Below are 16838 nucleotides of genomic sequence, written 5' to 3'. Positions count from 1 at the left end.
CCGCGGGGCAGCGAGCCCGCCGGGCTCCGAGGGGCAGGCTGGCCTTTCAACTTGCTGGGCAGCTCGCCTGCCGCCCTCCCTCCGTCTCTCAGAGCCCGCCTCGCGGTCCAGCGAGGTGACGGGTGTCGACCGAGCCGTTTTCGGTTAAGAGGGGGGAGGGGGAGAAGCCAAGCCGCCCAACAAACGAAAACAATCCCGCGTCGCCGTTAAACTGGCTCCGAACTCGGGGTCGTGCGGGTTCTCTCTCCCCAGATTTGAGTAAGTCGTCCCCAACGCCGAATGGGCTTCCATCTGCAGACCCCGCCAGCGAGGCCATGGACCCCTTCCACGCTTGCAGTATTCTCAAGCAACTCAAAACAATGTACGACGAGGGGCAGTTGACAGACATTGTGGTGGAAGTGGATCACGGGAAAACCTTTTCTTGTCATCGAAACGTGCTTGCTGCCATCAGCCCCTACTTCAGGTAGGATGATGAGGATAGAAACCGGTCCTGATCTTCGCACCGATCTCTCGCCCCCCACGCAGTATTCCCCATTTGATTATGAGACGATAGCCGTTCTGTTTCCTGATTCCCACCGTTTCAACCCAGCCCTTGTGTTTTGACTTAAAAGAATTTCTCCGTCATTTAAGCGCATGGTCTTTAAGTGAGTCCACGCTTGTAGATCGGTTTGTTTGCTTGTCGATCGGTTTGGTTTAAGTAAATGACCCGATAAATCAGCAATTGTGCCGCCCATTGTGGCAGCCACTAGCCACATGTGACTATTTGAATTTAAATGGCCGAAAATTAAAAATGCAGTTCTTGAGGTCCACTAGCCACAGTGCAAGTGCTCAGCAACTACATGTAGCTAGTGGCTGCCATATTGGACAGGGCAGACATTTCCACCATTGAAGAAAGCTTTATTTGGAGAATTTTGATCAGGAATTCTAAAAGGTTCAGGAGATGTCCTCCTAGTGCATGCACCCTTTAAACATTCTCAGTATGTAAGTCTGTTCCTTTAAAACCGAATTGCCAAGCAAGAGATTGTTTTGAATGTAATTGTGGTAAAAGCAATGAAATAAAGACGAGTGAAATATCACTTCTATGTACCAAAGTCCCTGATTAGTGATTATTTCCAAGATTTTCAGAAGTATTTTTAGCTAAGTTGTTATTTTCATTTATGCTGCTATTTGCAAATCATCAAACTTTAGAAAGTGAACATTTAAAACTTGGGGCTGAAAAATGTCAGGCTCTTAGAGGCAGTTTTCTGCCCGAGGTTAACGTCTTCTGTTTCAAGTGCTCATGTTTTTAATTTTTAAGCCTTTTCATACTGAAAAGGAAAGGCCACATGAAGGAGAGGAAAGCTGTTTTCCTGACAACGCTAACTGCTTTTCCCCTTCCTTTTGAGGGTCTTACCTCTGCAGGGCACGTCGTAGTACAGTGCTCCAGACACGGGTTTCTTGTTCCTCTTTTTCAGAATACTGGTTTAAATATAGTCACTTCAGGCTGATGCTTGTGAAGTAACCACTAGATTTGCCTGGGGTGGGCCATTGGATGATTAAGTATTAACCATCACTGGGCAGGAGCTGGAAAGGAAGACACATGAAATGCACGTACATAGAAGGCACATTTGGACAGATAATGGAAACAACTGATGGTATTTCACTACTTCCTTTTATCCATTAGGTATGACTAGATCATTTATGTGTTTAAATACGTGTCACACTTGCTTTTCATGTTTTGCCCAATATAATCTTTATAAGCCTACCTCTGTCCAGTTGGGACCCTCTTTTTACACAGGGAACCCAGAGCACCTCTCAAAGTAGGAAGTGACAAAGGCAGGATTTGGTTCCAGGGCCAAGGTGCTTGGTTAGGGTAAGATGAAGGAACAAGATGGGGCAGAGTGTATCCTTTTTTTAAAGTTGCCTTTCCTTGTTTTTTAAAAATATATGTTAAATTTGAACAGTGGGGGGCAGGGAGAAGAAAGAAGAATTTAACGTGAAAATGGGATTTTATACTCTGAGTTATTTAAATGTCCAAATTAGTTTCAGTGACTTTGAAAATTACTTTAAAAGAAGCATGCCACCATGTAGATTTTATTTTAAATTTCCAAGAAGGTTAAGAACTGAGAAATGTTTCTGAGAATAAGATATGTGAATTCCAATGATGACATTTGACTAGAAATTTAGGATTAGGTTGTTAGGGTCTACTGGAGGTATTTCTATAAAATAAATGTCTTGGCACTGTACTGTTTTTTTTGTGGGACTTAGAAAGTCCTCACTTAATAATTTCAAAGTCTTGCATCACTGGTGTTTAAATTAGAATAGCTGGAAATTTCACTGGCTCTTTTGGGAGCCCAGTGCCTTGTTAGAATTAACATTTGTATGATTATTGTCAACTTGCTGCTGCCCAGAATTTTCTATGAGGAAGTGTTTTCCCTTTCTATAGAATTTACACATATAATCTATTAGGAGAAATATAAATCATCTATCTGAGAATGCATCAAGTGTTAGACTGCTCTTGCATGTGACCAGTCTATTCATGTCAGTAGTAGTTCCCAAGATAAAGGGATATGTGATAATATTCTCCCTTGGGAGTTAATCACTGCCTAATGAAGGGCTTTATTTTTCTTTTTAATTGGTAGCTGTGTAACTGAGCCTTTCAGCACCTGAACTAAATGCCAGCTCATATATAGGAACATGCAGGTTTTAGTAAGCAAAAAATCTGAGTTATTAAACTTGAGATTTACATCCTAGGGGTAAAACCAGGACTTGCCGATGGTTAATTTAGGCAGCAAGCTGAGGCCTTGGACCCTGTGAACCGTCAATATTTCTCATACTGCATTTTAAAATTAATTCCGTGTGCTTGATGGACACTTAAAAAGTGACTGGAAATCTTCCTATCTAGGGATATTGTTCTTTACCCTATCTACTTAATTCTGATTGATCATGTAACTGGACAAATAAAATGAGAGGGAACTAGATCTGAATAACCAACTTTATCAGTAATATGAGGTTAATATACTCCACAAACATTTGCGGAATGTCCTGGACCTTAAAAACAAAGATAATTACACAGCCCTTTCCACAAAAGGCTTAAAATTGCTTTTGATTTGATTTTTATATTTAATTTAAAAAGAAACATGTGAAACAATATTATAATATTTATTGCAATAAATACAATATTATAGTAAATATTGTCATTTATAATTATTAATATTATATAAAGAACTAGGCTTTTGACTGCTTTAATGTTTTGGCCCAGAGAATTTCATAAATGCATTAAAACTTTAATTAAAAAAAAATTTGGTCCCAACGGCATAATATTTTGATTTTAAAAACTATTAATTCCAAAGACTCAGATAGCTCCTACACTTATTCCAAAGGCATCATATTAACTCAACCATAATCTTTCTCTTGCTTTCAAATATATATAAAATTTGATAACTTTGGGGAAAGTTTATCTTTTTCAACAAAGGTTTTCAAAATGTGCAAGGCTGTTAGTTACTTACATTAGTTAGTTTCTAATGATTAAGGAACCATTCAAACGATAATTGCTTTAAAAAAGAGTAAGTAGAAATGCAGTTTTGAGACAATCTTGGTTTTCTCAGGTACAACTGTACAAAACTATATTTGGGGGACAGAATGACTAATAAATAGTCATGGGGCATAACATTTGTTAGTAGACAGTCTCTCTGTATCACATTGCTGTCCAATTAAAAGAAAAACAAACTAAGCTCACCGCCATCAAGGCGATGTTGACTGACGGCAGCCCTGGAGGACAGGGTAGAACCCTCTGTCCCTGTGGGCTTTCTGGTAGTAGGCCTGTAAATGCTATACCACCAGGGCATCTCTTGCCATCCAATAAGTATTCTTAAACCTTGTGACTGGTATGACAACGTAAGATTTTGCATCCCTAAGACAAATTGAGGAACCCTACTAGTGGTATAGCAGTTACATGTTAGACTATGATCTACACGGCCCGCAGTTCAAAACCACAGCCACGCTGTAGGAGAAAGAGGAGGCTCCTCAGTTCCTGAAAGAGTTACAGTTTCGGAAAGCCACCTGGGCAGTTCTCTTCTGTCCTGCACAGCCAGTGTGAGTTGTAATGGATGCCACAGCAGGGAGAGGACAATTTGATCAGAAGATTGGATAGGATGCCTAGGGAAAATAAGTGTATTGGAATATGTGCACAAAGGGAACTGGTGCTGCTTTTAAGATTTTTGAGATAAGCCAGACTAAATCTTTCCATGATCAGTTTTTATACTTCTTCAGAAGATCATGTCACATGTTAGGAAATTTCACTCAGTTTCAAAAGGTTTTCTATGTGGTAACTTCATACTTTTAAAATTTTGCCAGTCAATTGTATTTGTTGCACACAGAGACCACTAACGACTCTCTCCTCCTCAGATCCATGTTCACTAGCGGCCTTACCGAAAGTACTCAGAAAGAAGTTCGGATAGTTGGTGTTGAACCTGAATCGATGGGTTCAGTGTTGAACTATGCCTACACCTCCAGAGTTGTTCTGACCGAGGCCAATGTTCAAGCCTTGTTCACTGCAGCTAGTATCTTCCAGATTGCTTCCATCCAAGACCAGTGTGCTAAGTACATGATCAGTCATTTGGAGCCCCAAAACTGTATTGGCGTCTTCATCTTCGCTGATCATTATGGTCATCAAGAACTTGGAGATCGATCAAAGGATTACATCCGTAAGAAGTTTTTGTGTGTCACGGAGGAACAAGAGTTTCTTTATTTGACAAAAGACCAACTCATAAGCATCCTAGATAGTGATGACTTAAATGTAGACCGAGAGGAGCATGTGTATGAAAGTATTATAAGGTGGTTTGAATATGAACAGAATGAAAGAGAAGTGCACCTTCCCGAAATTTTTGCCAAATGCATACGGTTTCCTCTGATGGAAAATACCTTTAAAGAGAGCATTCCCCCTCAGTTTGCACAGGCAATCGCCCAAAGCTGTGTTGGCAATAAGGGGCCGTTCAAAACCAATGGCTGTACCCAGAGGCTTGGGATGACTGCTTCTGAAATGATCATCTGTTTTGATGCTGCCCACAAACACTCAGGGAAGAAGCAAACAGTGCCTTGTCTCGATATCGCCACAGGAAGAGTATTTAAACTATGCAAGCCACCAAATGACCTGAGAGAAGTTGGGATTCTTGTGTCCCCAGATAATGACATTTACATTGCAGGAGGGTACAGGCCCAGCAGCAGTGAGGTCTCCATTGACCACAAGGCAGAAAATGATTTCTGGATGTATGATCATGCTGCCAACCGATGGCTGCCCAAGCCACCCTTGCTCCGGGCCAGAATAGGCTGCAAGCTGGTGTATTGCAGTGGTAAAATGTATGCAATCGGAGGCCGTGTTTATGAAGGCGATGGACGAAACTCCCTGAAATCAGTGGAGTGCTACGACAGCAGAGAGAACTGTTGGAGGACCGTTTGCGCAATGCCTGTTGCAATGGAGTTTCACAATGCGGTGGAGTACAAAGAGAAGATCTATGTGTTACAGGGTAGGTGCCTGAGGGATTTCCTTCTCCGTGGAAGGGTGACGTGTCCACTGTGGCTTACTTTGTGATCCTCAAGCAGGTATTTCCTCCTGTTGAACGAGGACTCTTCCTTATTGCCTTAAAAACTTTGCTGGAACAGTTCTGTTCCTTAAAGGACCTGGGAAGAATTGATAAGATTTGAATTAAATGAGGCAGGTATTTTATTTTTTTAATCATTTTATTGGGGGCTTATACAGCTCATATCACAATTCATCCATCCATCCCTGTGTCAAGCACATTTGTACATATGTTGCCATCCTTTTTAAAACGTTTTCGGGAAGAATTGATAAGATTTGAATTAAATGAGGCAGGTATTTTATTTTTTTAATCATTTTATTGGGGGCTTATACAGCTCATATCACAATTCATCCATCCATCCACTGTGTCAAGCACATTTGTACATACGTTGCCATCCTTTTTAAAACGTTTTCTTTCCACTTGAGCCCTTGGTGAACCCTTGATAATTTATAAATTAACATTTTTTTCATGTCTTACACCGACTGCTGTCTCCCTTTACCCAATTTTCTGTTGTCCATCCCCTGGGAGGGGGTTGTATGTTGATCACTGTGATTGGTTCCTCCCCCCACTTCCCCTCCCCTCCTCCTATTGATACTCACAGTATTGGTCCTGAGGGGGTCATTTGTTCTGGATTCCCTGTGTTGTGAGCTCTTAACCTGTACCAGGGTACATGCTCTGGTCTAGCTGGATTTGTAAGGTAGAATTGGGGTCTTGATAGTGGCGGGTGGGTTGGGGCAGAGGAATCATTAAAGAACGAGGGGGAAGTTGTATATTTTGTTGGTGTTATACTGTACCCTGACTGGCTGTGTCTTCCTTGTGACCCTTCTGTAAGAGGATGTCCAATCATCTTCAGTTGGGCTTTGGGAAGGCAGGTATTTTAAAGTAACTGAAAAATCATGTAAGTTATTTCTGTACTGACCATATTTTGATAACATGTGGAATAAGTATTTTTGAAAACAGTCCACATTCTTTAATAATTGGTTCCGCATTTTGGAGAACTTATTAAAGACTTTAAATGTGCAGGCAAGGGCGATACATGACTATTTTTGCTCTGCAATAACATCTAATCAAGAGCTGTTTTAGCAACTGCTTTCCTTTTGAAACTTGCTGAATTAGTTTAAAAGAGGAAAAACAACAAAGCATTAAATCTCTGCCATTTACTTGCCAAGCCTTATGATCACAAAGATTATGAAGCTTCATTACAAAGAGTTTCAAATTAAAATCTTAAGATTTTATTCCACTGTCGTTTCCATTGCTTTCCGTAAAACATGATTTGGAATTTTCTCAATGAACTTTGAGGTGTGGTACTTTTTTCTCACTGTAAGGTAAGAAGGACTATTGATTGGACTTAGCCCTTTTTTTAAAAAAGAAAAAACCTAAACGACTATTAAGAACAGTTCTCTGGGTAACATTATAAATGTAGAATTAGAATGATCAGGTGAGAAGTACTGTATATACTTGAGTATAAACCGACCCGAATATCAGCCGAGGCACTTAATTTTACCACAAAAACTGCATGAAAAATATGCTGAAAATCTCAGCTTATACACAAGTATGTATGGTAATTTATGACAGCTAATATTTTCACAGTGCTTGATTTATTATGCATGTGTAGTTCCTTGAATGGTGACTGCAGTGGAGTGTAGCAAACATTTATTCCTTTTCTGTTTTTAAATTGGTTATATATGAATGTTATACCATCACTCCAACAAGTAGCTCCTTACTTCTTCCCATTATAAATATCAATTCAAATGGATGATGAAATATGTGTTACACTTACATTTCATGCCATGGATTGATAAAGGTCTAAGGTATTTTCTGATAGTGTATTACTAGTGATTATGAAAGAAATAATTGGACAATGAAATACTTAGATACGGCTTTTAGTTTTTCAGTGATTGGAATGACAATTTGCAACTCAACAACAAACACGAAAGATGTATGCATTCTCGTTTTCTTTTTCTTCTTTTAGGAGAATTTTTCCTCTTCTATGAACCACAAAAAGACTACTGGGGTTTTTTAACTCCCATGACTGTGCCTAGAATCCAGGGCTTAGCAGCTATATATAAGAACTCTATCTACTACATAGCTGGGACCTGTGGAAATCACCAACGTGTGTTTACTGTAGAGGTCTATGATATTGAACTAAATAAATGGACTCGCAAGAAGGATATTCCATGCAACCAGTCTATAAATCCATACTTTAAACTGGTACTCTTCCAAAAGAAACTCCACCTGTTTGTTAGAGCTACTCAAGTGACCGTGGAAGAACATGTCTTCAGAACCAGCAGAAAAAATACCCTTTACCTGTATGATGATGTCACTGACGAGTGGATGGAAGTGTATGAGACCCCAGATCGGCTGTGGGACCTTGGCCGGCATTTTGAATGTGCTGTTGCTAAACTCTATCCTCAATGTCTTCAAAAAGTACTTTAATTGGAGGAGGCCTTGGTGAGTTTGCTGGCCCCTCATACATGAGGAAGCTTGTCTTAACAGCGATACAAGATGCAGTCAGTATTTAAGAGAGCCAAGAGAAGAGTTTTGTATATGGCAATGGGTGCTCTTCAAGCTTAGTGTAGGGTGGGGTTTGTTGTTATCCTTGTGATGTTTTCATTTCAGTAAGGCAAAGGTAACAAAGTGCAATTATCAGCTTTTTTTTTTTTTTCAGGTTTAAAAGTAATCCTTTCATCCTAGAATTTTGTGATACACTGAGACTCCAGTCTTGTAAGAGCAGCTAAGGTATTACCAGGTAGAGACACCCCAACTAGTTTTACCTGACTTTTAATTCTAAATACGGGTAAATAATATGAGGCAATATCACTAGGACTTGGTTTTAGCTGTGACCTCTCCAACAAAGGAGCACTAACTCTAATCCTCATTCTTTATATTTGTGTACTTTTTTTAAGTGTCCTAAGATTGAAGTGTGTAGTGGTATTGGAGCAAATTGAAGGAAAAACAGAGCAATTTCAGAAAGTTAGGAGTCTGATTGACATATCTCATGTAATTTTTAAGTTATGCTGTTGTAGGTAGTTAACAGTTTTCTGTCAATGACCTTTTCAAGTGCTAACATTGTCCCTCCTAATGTTTTTCTTTAACCCCCTCAAAGGGCTCAAATTCACAGGTGGCTGGTGCTAGTGTACGGTACTTCATAGGTGTAGCTAGATTGGTTTTCAGTTGTCTGAGCCAGCAGTTTTCTTTGAAGTTGGGATGGTAGTTTCATGGTCCTGGTGCTTGTTGGACAGAACTCGTGTTATTTCACAAGACTTTCTAGTCTTGTGGTCAAGTAGTCAAGTCCTTGATCTACCTGGACGCAGTCTTAAATCGTGAGAAATGATGCTCAGTTTGCACTACCATGGGCCATTTTGTTGCCTGGCCTGCTTTTCCATCCTCTACCTATAAGATACCGTATTCTTCCCCCATACAGAACATAATGTGAAGTTTCACCCTCACTTTTAAAATTCTGTTTTCTGGAAATAGATTCCTGCAGTGGTCTAATTTAATTACTAATATCTTATACGTGACCGTTAAAACCATTTTTGTTTTCATTTTTGCATTTAACAGTGATGGATATTTTGCCGTTGTTCTATCTGAAGATGATTGAAAAGGAAAAATGTATGTGAATCAAACCATAGCATTATAGACTCCAAATAATTTTGCATTTTTAACCGACAAATTTCTAGTTACCAGCTAGGAATATTAACAGGAAGGGCAACCCAACTCATTTGTAAAACCTAAAGCAGATATTGTTGAGGAGTTACTTGGACCACAATCTGAAAGGTTTGTGGTGCGAAACCGCCAGCCACACCAAGGGAGAAAGGCGGGCCTTTTCTACTCCCCTAAAGGTTAGTCTCGGAAACTGACAAGGGCAATTCTGAATGGATGGCAGTGAGTTGTTTTGTTTTGTTCATGCAGAGAATTTGGATTGGTGACAAAAAAAAAACACCCCAAAGTTTAAGAAGATTGATAAGGTATATAAGGGGGCTTCAAAAGTTCATGGGAAAATGGGAATTGAAAGATAATGAAAATTTTCCATGTGCTTTAGGAAGCACCCTTTTGTATGTAAGTATAGCAAAGTCTTTAATGAGATGATTTTTATTCTCTTGAAAGAAAATCAGTATGGTTTGAATTTACAAATCTTGCATGGATTGTAATGTGACACTATGAAACACATTTCAAAACATTGCCTCTTTGCATCACATACCTCATTTTTCAGAAACTTTCCCAACTGCTTGTCATAGACCCACCTCTTTACAAGTAGGGAATGTTTTCTGCAGTTGAATCTAAAGTGGACATCATCTCATGAATTAAAATTTAAAATCTAGTCATAGATCTGTGATTTTGTCTTACTGACTTGAGACTGTCTATAATCTCTTTATAAACTTTTTATCAATTAATTAGTAATTGTCCCCTCTCCTTCCCACTTTTTCTTGATCTTAGCCTTTTGTTCTTATATCCATGCTGTTAGAGAGCTATTTTTCTTGAGTTTCGTTTTTTCTTTTTAGGCATTCTGTACAGTGTTGCTGAGGGAAGGAGGGGAAAAAATAACAGCAAAAATACCCAACTTTTGCAAGAGGTGTTCGTGTGACTTGATTTTGAAAGCCTCGTTGAATATGAGATTTCCTGCCGCTTTTTGACAATCTTCTGTGTTTATTTTTTAAATGTATTACGGTACTTGAAAACATTGCATAGAACATTGAGTTAGCAATTTATAGAGGGGTACAACAGACTGATGAATTCTGCAGTAGATTTCTTCTGGTGATCTGCACAACAGTTGAGCCTTTTATTGTAGTGGTTTCTATTGAGGGAATGATCTAAGTGTAGTGTGTCAAAGCCCAGGGTTAGGATTTGCTATGGGACTAGAATATATCTTGAATTTTGTATGAAGACTAATTTGTTTAAATAGTTGGGACATTTTGCCCATCTCTAAATCATTTCAGAAAAGGAAAATGAATAGTGTGTGGGTTTGTGTGTAGATATTTAAGGTACATTTGCATAATTTGATGAGAACATTGATAAAAGGCACAATCGGTATTATAGGATTAAAAGTCTCACACATGCCAGCCAGTCTCTTTAGCTTTCTTTTGTCTTTTGAAGAATGGATGTAGCACTTTCCTATGTATATTTTTACACGTTGAAACCTGGACTTGGTAGTAACTACATTACAGGAAAGTAGAAATTCTTTATTTTCCATCTTCGTTGTGTGTTAATCTTACAAAATTGATGCGCCAGCATCAAGCGTATTTCATTGGTGCATGAGACTCTTTGGATGTGATCAGCGGGGGGTCAGCGACCCAATGTAAAGCAGTTTTAAATGGCATTCAATGTTCAGTGCTCAGGTATGTAGTTAAGTACTGTAGTCCTATGGGGGCAAATATGTAGATATTTTATACATTTTTGCCATAATTGCACAATTTTTTTGGTTGGCATTTTTACCGTATGTCATTGTTTCTTCTAATAAAACCTTTTCTGATTGAAAACTTGCATTGTTGTAAATAGATTCTGACTGATGAGGTTTGCCAAATTAAAATTTGATAGATCCTGAAATCCCTTAAGGTAGAATGAATTGAGATGCTCTTCTGTTTGCTCTCCGACACGGAATTATAAACTAGTTAATATGGCTGTATACTAAGACTCTCTGACCTCGCTAACTTGTAACGCAAACTTATTTGTATTGATAACTCTTTTGTTACATGTATTTGAATATGTTTTGTGTTTTACAACATATCCAAACACGGTTGCCTCTACCTTCAATGTAGCTCAGATACTGGCCACCTACCACTTCAACTATTCTAGTCTGAGCCAGCCTATCTTGTCTAGACTGTTCAATTGCCATAAATCTTGTCTTCCTTCTACCGGCCTTGACACGCCCCACCCCATAATCAATTCTATTTCTTTACAGTGGTCAGAATGATCCTGATAGCAGCAAAAATCAGATCCTGTCAAAACCCTCAATAATTTCTCATTTCTCTTCACATGAGAGCAAAAAATCTTTGCTTGTATTATCTGCCCTATCAACCCCACCTCTTGGATCGTATTGCCATGCCCCAGCTCACTCTAGCTACACACTCCTAACTCTTCCGAATGGTCCCAGGAACACCTCACCACCCCACCGCCCCCCAATCAGGACCTGTTTTATTGCTATGCCTGCTGTCAGTCAGCCTCAACAACTCCCTTTATTCAAATTAATATCAAGATGTTCTCTTATCAAAGAGGCTTATGTAAAATAGAACATCCTCCCCCCCCACCAGCTTTACTCTCCGTGTGTCTTATTTCATATTTGTATGTGGCTCCTCTTGGAATGAGCCTCATGAAGGCAAGAAATTTAGTTTCTATTACACCTCACAACAATGCCTGACACACAGTGGACTCTTAGTACACGCTGGGAAGAGTGGTGGCTTTTCAGTTAATTCTTAGAGCACGCTGAGCAGTGCTATGAGCAGTACTATAATCTCTTACAAGACACAAAGCACAAAGAGCAGTTGAGTTGCAAAAAGTTCATCTAACTAGTGAAGAGGCTTACCTGGGATATGAATAAAGATTCTTTTAAATGTGTGCGATACAGGGTTCCAGCAACCTGATAGAGATGGTGGATGCTCTTTATAGTGTATTTAATTGCGACCGTTTTTAGGATTCCACCTTCCTTCTAACACTGTTATTTAAAGTATTCAGGTAAATAAAAAATACTGCAGTCCATGCATGCACTGGTTTATTCTAAACACACACGGTAGTACATATCTGTTCAGAGGATGGCTGTAGACACGTTCTAGTGATACAAGGTGGCCTCATAAATTTGGTGGAAATAGGAATTGATACATAATGGAAAATTTCCACAATTTTTTTCATACTTCCTTGTACAACTTTCTTAGTATCATTAGGGTGCCTTGAAAGAAAATACTTTTTGTGCCATGGAAAAAATTTTAAGGTTACTACTAATAAAAGATTTTGTGGACATCTTTCCAAATCATTGAAGCATTGCAACAAGTTACAGGAATGCTGTCCCACACAAAAAAATAAAAACAGTATTTAGATGGATCCAGCATTTAAGGGAAGGTTGGCCCAGTCATGAGCCAGCCAAAGAAAGCTAATCAACCTCAGTGAATGAAGTAACTTTCTGAAATTTGTTTCCAAATTTAAACATGTATGAGGTTAGTAAATATTGCTACAAAAATCATAAACAGTTCTGTTCAACAGTAACGTCAGAATGTGAAGTTATTGTTCCTCGACCTAACCACCTATTTCCGTGTACTCCTGAAGGTGGTGGGACCCTCTAACCATTCCCTGTTTTCTTGTGTTCTTTGATTTGCCCCAACTAAAAATGGCAGCTTCCGAATCCCTGAGTCTTGTTCCCTTTCAGTGGTCTTTGAGGAACAAAAAAAATCTAAAGACAAGACAGGACTGAAGGGTGTTTGGGGTCAGGTTTCCCAGTGACCATTTGGGAGGATGACCCTTGCTGCCCTTGAATGAGCAGAGGCAGTGCCACGATGGAGAGGATCCACGCCTCAACGCTGCTGACCTCTCCCTCACCAATGCAGTGTGCAGTCTTTGAAAACTTCTTCCTAATTTGTCCTCATGCTCATTCTGTGTCTGTTGAGAAAAATGTATCAAGATGACCTCTTTGGGATCCCAGAAAGCAATCATCAAAACCTGAGTTGACCTCCACCTTGAATTTAACTGGCCGAGTAAGGTCTCTCCGAAGTCACTGCTTCCATTAGACCTTTTTCCCTGTTGGCACCCTAATGAGATGAGGACAAGTGTATTACTGAGCAAATTTTGTCTGCAGCCATCCACTGATCTGTATGGCATAAGCCCATGTGTCTATGAGCTGGAACTCTAGTTAATCCTTTCTGGCTTATCTTGGTTTACCTGTACATCTTATTGGAAAGTTAAATACACGTGATCTAGGATCTCACTCTTTTCTGAATTGAATTATGCACCCCTAAAATATGTGTCCCGAGTCTTAATCTCTGTGCCTGTGGTTATAATCTCATCTGGAAATGGGTTGTTTGTGTCATGCTAGTGAGACAATGGTAGGGTGAGTGGGTTCTTAAATCAATCTCTTTTAAGATCTGAGAGGTTAAGTTAGCAAGTGAGGGAAGAGAGATGCTAAGTCACTGACCATCACCAAAGGAAAGGCAGGAGAGACAAGGAGCTACCTCCGGACAGGCAGGCAGCCTTCCTTCCTCTCAGCTGCTACCCTGCTGGGCTTGCAGCCCCCTCAACTGTCAGAAGGTAAAGCCATCATTGGAGGTAGTTCTGTTACAGCAATACCTTTGCTGTAGATCACAAAGACAAATTTTTCATGCTATAAATAGAACCTGCTAGTTGGAGAAGTGAAACTTGGAATTTTGCCCTGCCTCATTTCAATGCTTCTAGGATAAATGAAAGCCCCTTGACTTGGAACTTGGCTAGAAATTGGAAGTGATTTCCCCTAGTAAACATGAAGAAGTAGTAACACTACAAGTGCTAGTAATACTGAATTGTACCTCTTGTTATTTTTTACTACCCACGTTGTCTACAGAGTGGTGGAAAAGAAAAATCCCAGAACCGAACAAGTTGAGTGTTTGGTTTACAACCTGCAATGTTTTCCTCTGTTTGTAACCTTTTATAGCCCATGTGTTTGGACGGTGAGGCTTTTTAGTCACCAAGTAAACAATTGCTATATTATAAGCCACAAAGTCAATCTATGAAGGGATAATATATTTCATGACTGTCAAAGAAGGACCATCAAAGAAGACTCAGGTAATCATCAGCCCAACAAGTACTTCCCCTTTTGAAGGATATATATATATACAAATAATGTGCAATAAAATCAGGTAACCATCAGCCCAACAAGTACTTCCCCTTTTGAAGGCCATATATATATACAAATGGGCAGTAAAACAAGCCAGTTGCCATCTCTTTACACTCACTTGCTCAAGAACCCCAATATGTTTCTTTCATCTCACTGAGACATCAACCCAATGACCCCACTACTTTTTCTATTGTCAGCCCTTACCTGGGCGTTTTTGGGATCCTAAGGAGTGAGGATGAGGGGCCGGGGGGAGAAAGGTGGAGGAGAATGCTGCTGAGCTGATTCTGGCTCATGACGACCTCATGTGGCCCAGAGTAGAACTGCCTCCATAGGTTTTCAGTGCCTGCTTTTCCCGGATGTAGATCACCAGCCTTTTCTGAGGCACTTCTGGGTGGACACATCTCAGATTAGCAGGTAAGAGCAGCGCTAACTATTTGTACTCTCTAGGGACTCAGTTGTTTTTTCCTTGTCCTCACCTCAATTACTTTCCTATCCAGGTAATTTTCAAGAGGTAACATGATCTTCATTGGGAAAAAAAGTTTCTTAAAAAAACCCTTAATTACTGTCTCAGAGATATATAGGACAAATATGTATTTTAGATATTCTCTATCATATATTCTATGATACAGAGATTCCTTTCTGACACTACCCAACTTAAATTCGATTGCCTTTCGAAATTACGTCTTCACATTTCTCAATTTTCCTGCCCGATTCGTCGGACAGAATGGTCTCTGCTGCGAGACACTCTGCACTGCGCCTGAGCAGGGGAGCCTTGCTGGAGACCCACAGGGCCGGACTGACTCTTTAACGTGATGCGCTTCTCATGGATTCTCAACGAGTTGTAGCAAATGTGCCCTTCTCTTTAGCCGGCCATGCCTTTTATTCCTCTGGCCCCTGTGACCGTTCTTCATCTCTTGAGCAGATAGAGGCCATCATGCAGCTGCTCCTGCTGGTCCCCCTGTGACCTCTAGTAATGCTCTGCCCCCACGTTCCCTGCTCTTATAAGTGGCAGGGAGAGCAGGTGTCGCTCCTCCCACAACCATTCTCTGCACACAGGGCTCCCATTCACGCGTTCCTCAAGGCCTGTGTAGCTTTAAGTCATTTTTATTTGGAATTAGGTGAAGATGACAGGGCAGATCATCAGTTTTACCTTCAACAGTTCATTTCCATTCACATTTTTGTCCCACTTCCTCTCTGTGTCCTGTATCCATCTGTCCTTATTTCTTCTCTCTACTTTGCCCTGCCCTTTTTATCTTAAATGCTTGATGATTCTAATATGGGGCTGAGTTCAGTTCCAGACCTGAAGGACGACTAAGGCCATCCTTCTTGGTCCCACCAGTCTCTAGCTGATAAGACCCATAAGCTTGATCTCTTATTATTTGGGATTTTGTGCCATATTTGCCTCCCACTTTCTCTAGAACCTTCTAATATGATCCTTTCAGAGTAGTGAGCATTGGTAGCCAAGTACCAGCTAGTTCTTCTGGTCCTACTGTCCTGGAGGATGATGTTTGTGTGGTCCGTTAGTGCACTGGACTCATTGTTTTCATATGTCTCCTATTTTCATCATTCTAATTTCTTCCATACAGAGAGAGACCAGAGGTGGTTCCTGAGCTGTTAAGACCCCAGTCACTATTGACCAAAGCAGGATGTAAGACATTCCCTTTGTGAACACATAGTCCCTCAAAACTGTCTTGGGACATTATATTTTGATAATTTTCTTATTGCAGCAACCCTATAATACAGGGTAGAACTGTCCATGTGGGTTTCCAAGACTAGTCCTCTTTATAGGAGTAGGAAGCTTAATCTTTTTGCCACAGAATGGCTAGTGTTTTTGAACTGCTGACCTTGGGTTAACAACTCAAGATGTAACCCACTATACTACCAGGGTTATTTAGATATGTGTTCTCTTTGTCTCTCTCTCTCTGTCTCTCTCTCTCTCTCTCTCTCTCTCTCTCTCTCTCTCTCTCTCTCTCTCTCTCTCTCTCTCTCTCTATATATATATATATATATATATATATATATATATAAAACCAACTTCAATAGAGTCTATTTATTTTGCTTATCCCCAAAGCCATACCCAGTGCCATTGAGTTGATTTGTGTTATTGCAACCCTATATAAGGTTCTAAGGTTGTAAATCTTTATAAAAGCAGATAGGCTCACCCTGTCCCCCACCACTGTGGAGTGGCTGGTAGGTTTGAACTACACACTTTGTTGTTAGTAGTGCTACTCTTACTTTACAACCTACCAGGGCACATGTGTGGGAGAGGGCGGGGACTAAGGGGGGTGGGAAGGGGAACGTCAAGAATTCCTTTGAAATTACTTTGTCATTTAACTTCATATTTCCACAGACATTTTGAAGGCCGCTTACATGTACACGTGCTTATATTTTTATTAATTTTATATAATCATACATATACACATATGTGTACATATTGCTGTATGCAACCATCTCTATTCACATTAAGCTAAACTTGAGGTTATATGTGG

General features: G+C 40.0%; 1 protein-coding gene across 1 annotated transcript in view; it reads left to right on the top strand.

Moving 5' to 3' along the window:
• Positions 1-9436, top strand: part of KBTBD8 (kelch repeat and BTB domain containing 8) — a 9817-nt gene extending 381 nt beyond the window's left edge. The window contains exons 2-4 of the mRNA XM_004702418.2: positions 253-463; positions 4387-5504; positions 7531-9436. Coding sequence (XP_004702475.1) covers positions 253-463; positions 4387-5504; positions 7531-7994 — 1793 coding nt within the window. The 3' untranslated portion in view covers positions 7995-9436. The remainder of the gene's footprint in view (positions 1-252; positions 464-4386; positions 5505-7530) is intronic.
• Positions 9437-16838: the final 7402 nt, after the last annotated feature.

Source organism: Echinops telfairi, unplaced genomic scaffold (genome assembly GCF_000313985.2).
Source record: "Echinops telfairi isolate 266 unplaced genomic scaffold, ASM31398v2 ScPeMD7_31;HRSCAF=116, whole genome shotgun sequence".
Lineage (NCBI taxonomy): Eukaryota > Metazoa > Chordata > Mammalia > Afrosoricida > Tenrecidae > Echinops > Echinops telfairi.
The sequence above is the reverse complement of the archived record's forward strand: the minus strand, read 5'-3'. Positions and strand labels throughout refer to the sequence as shown.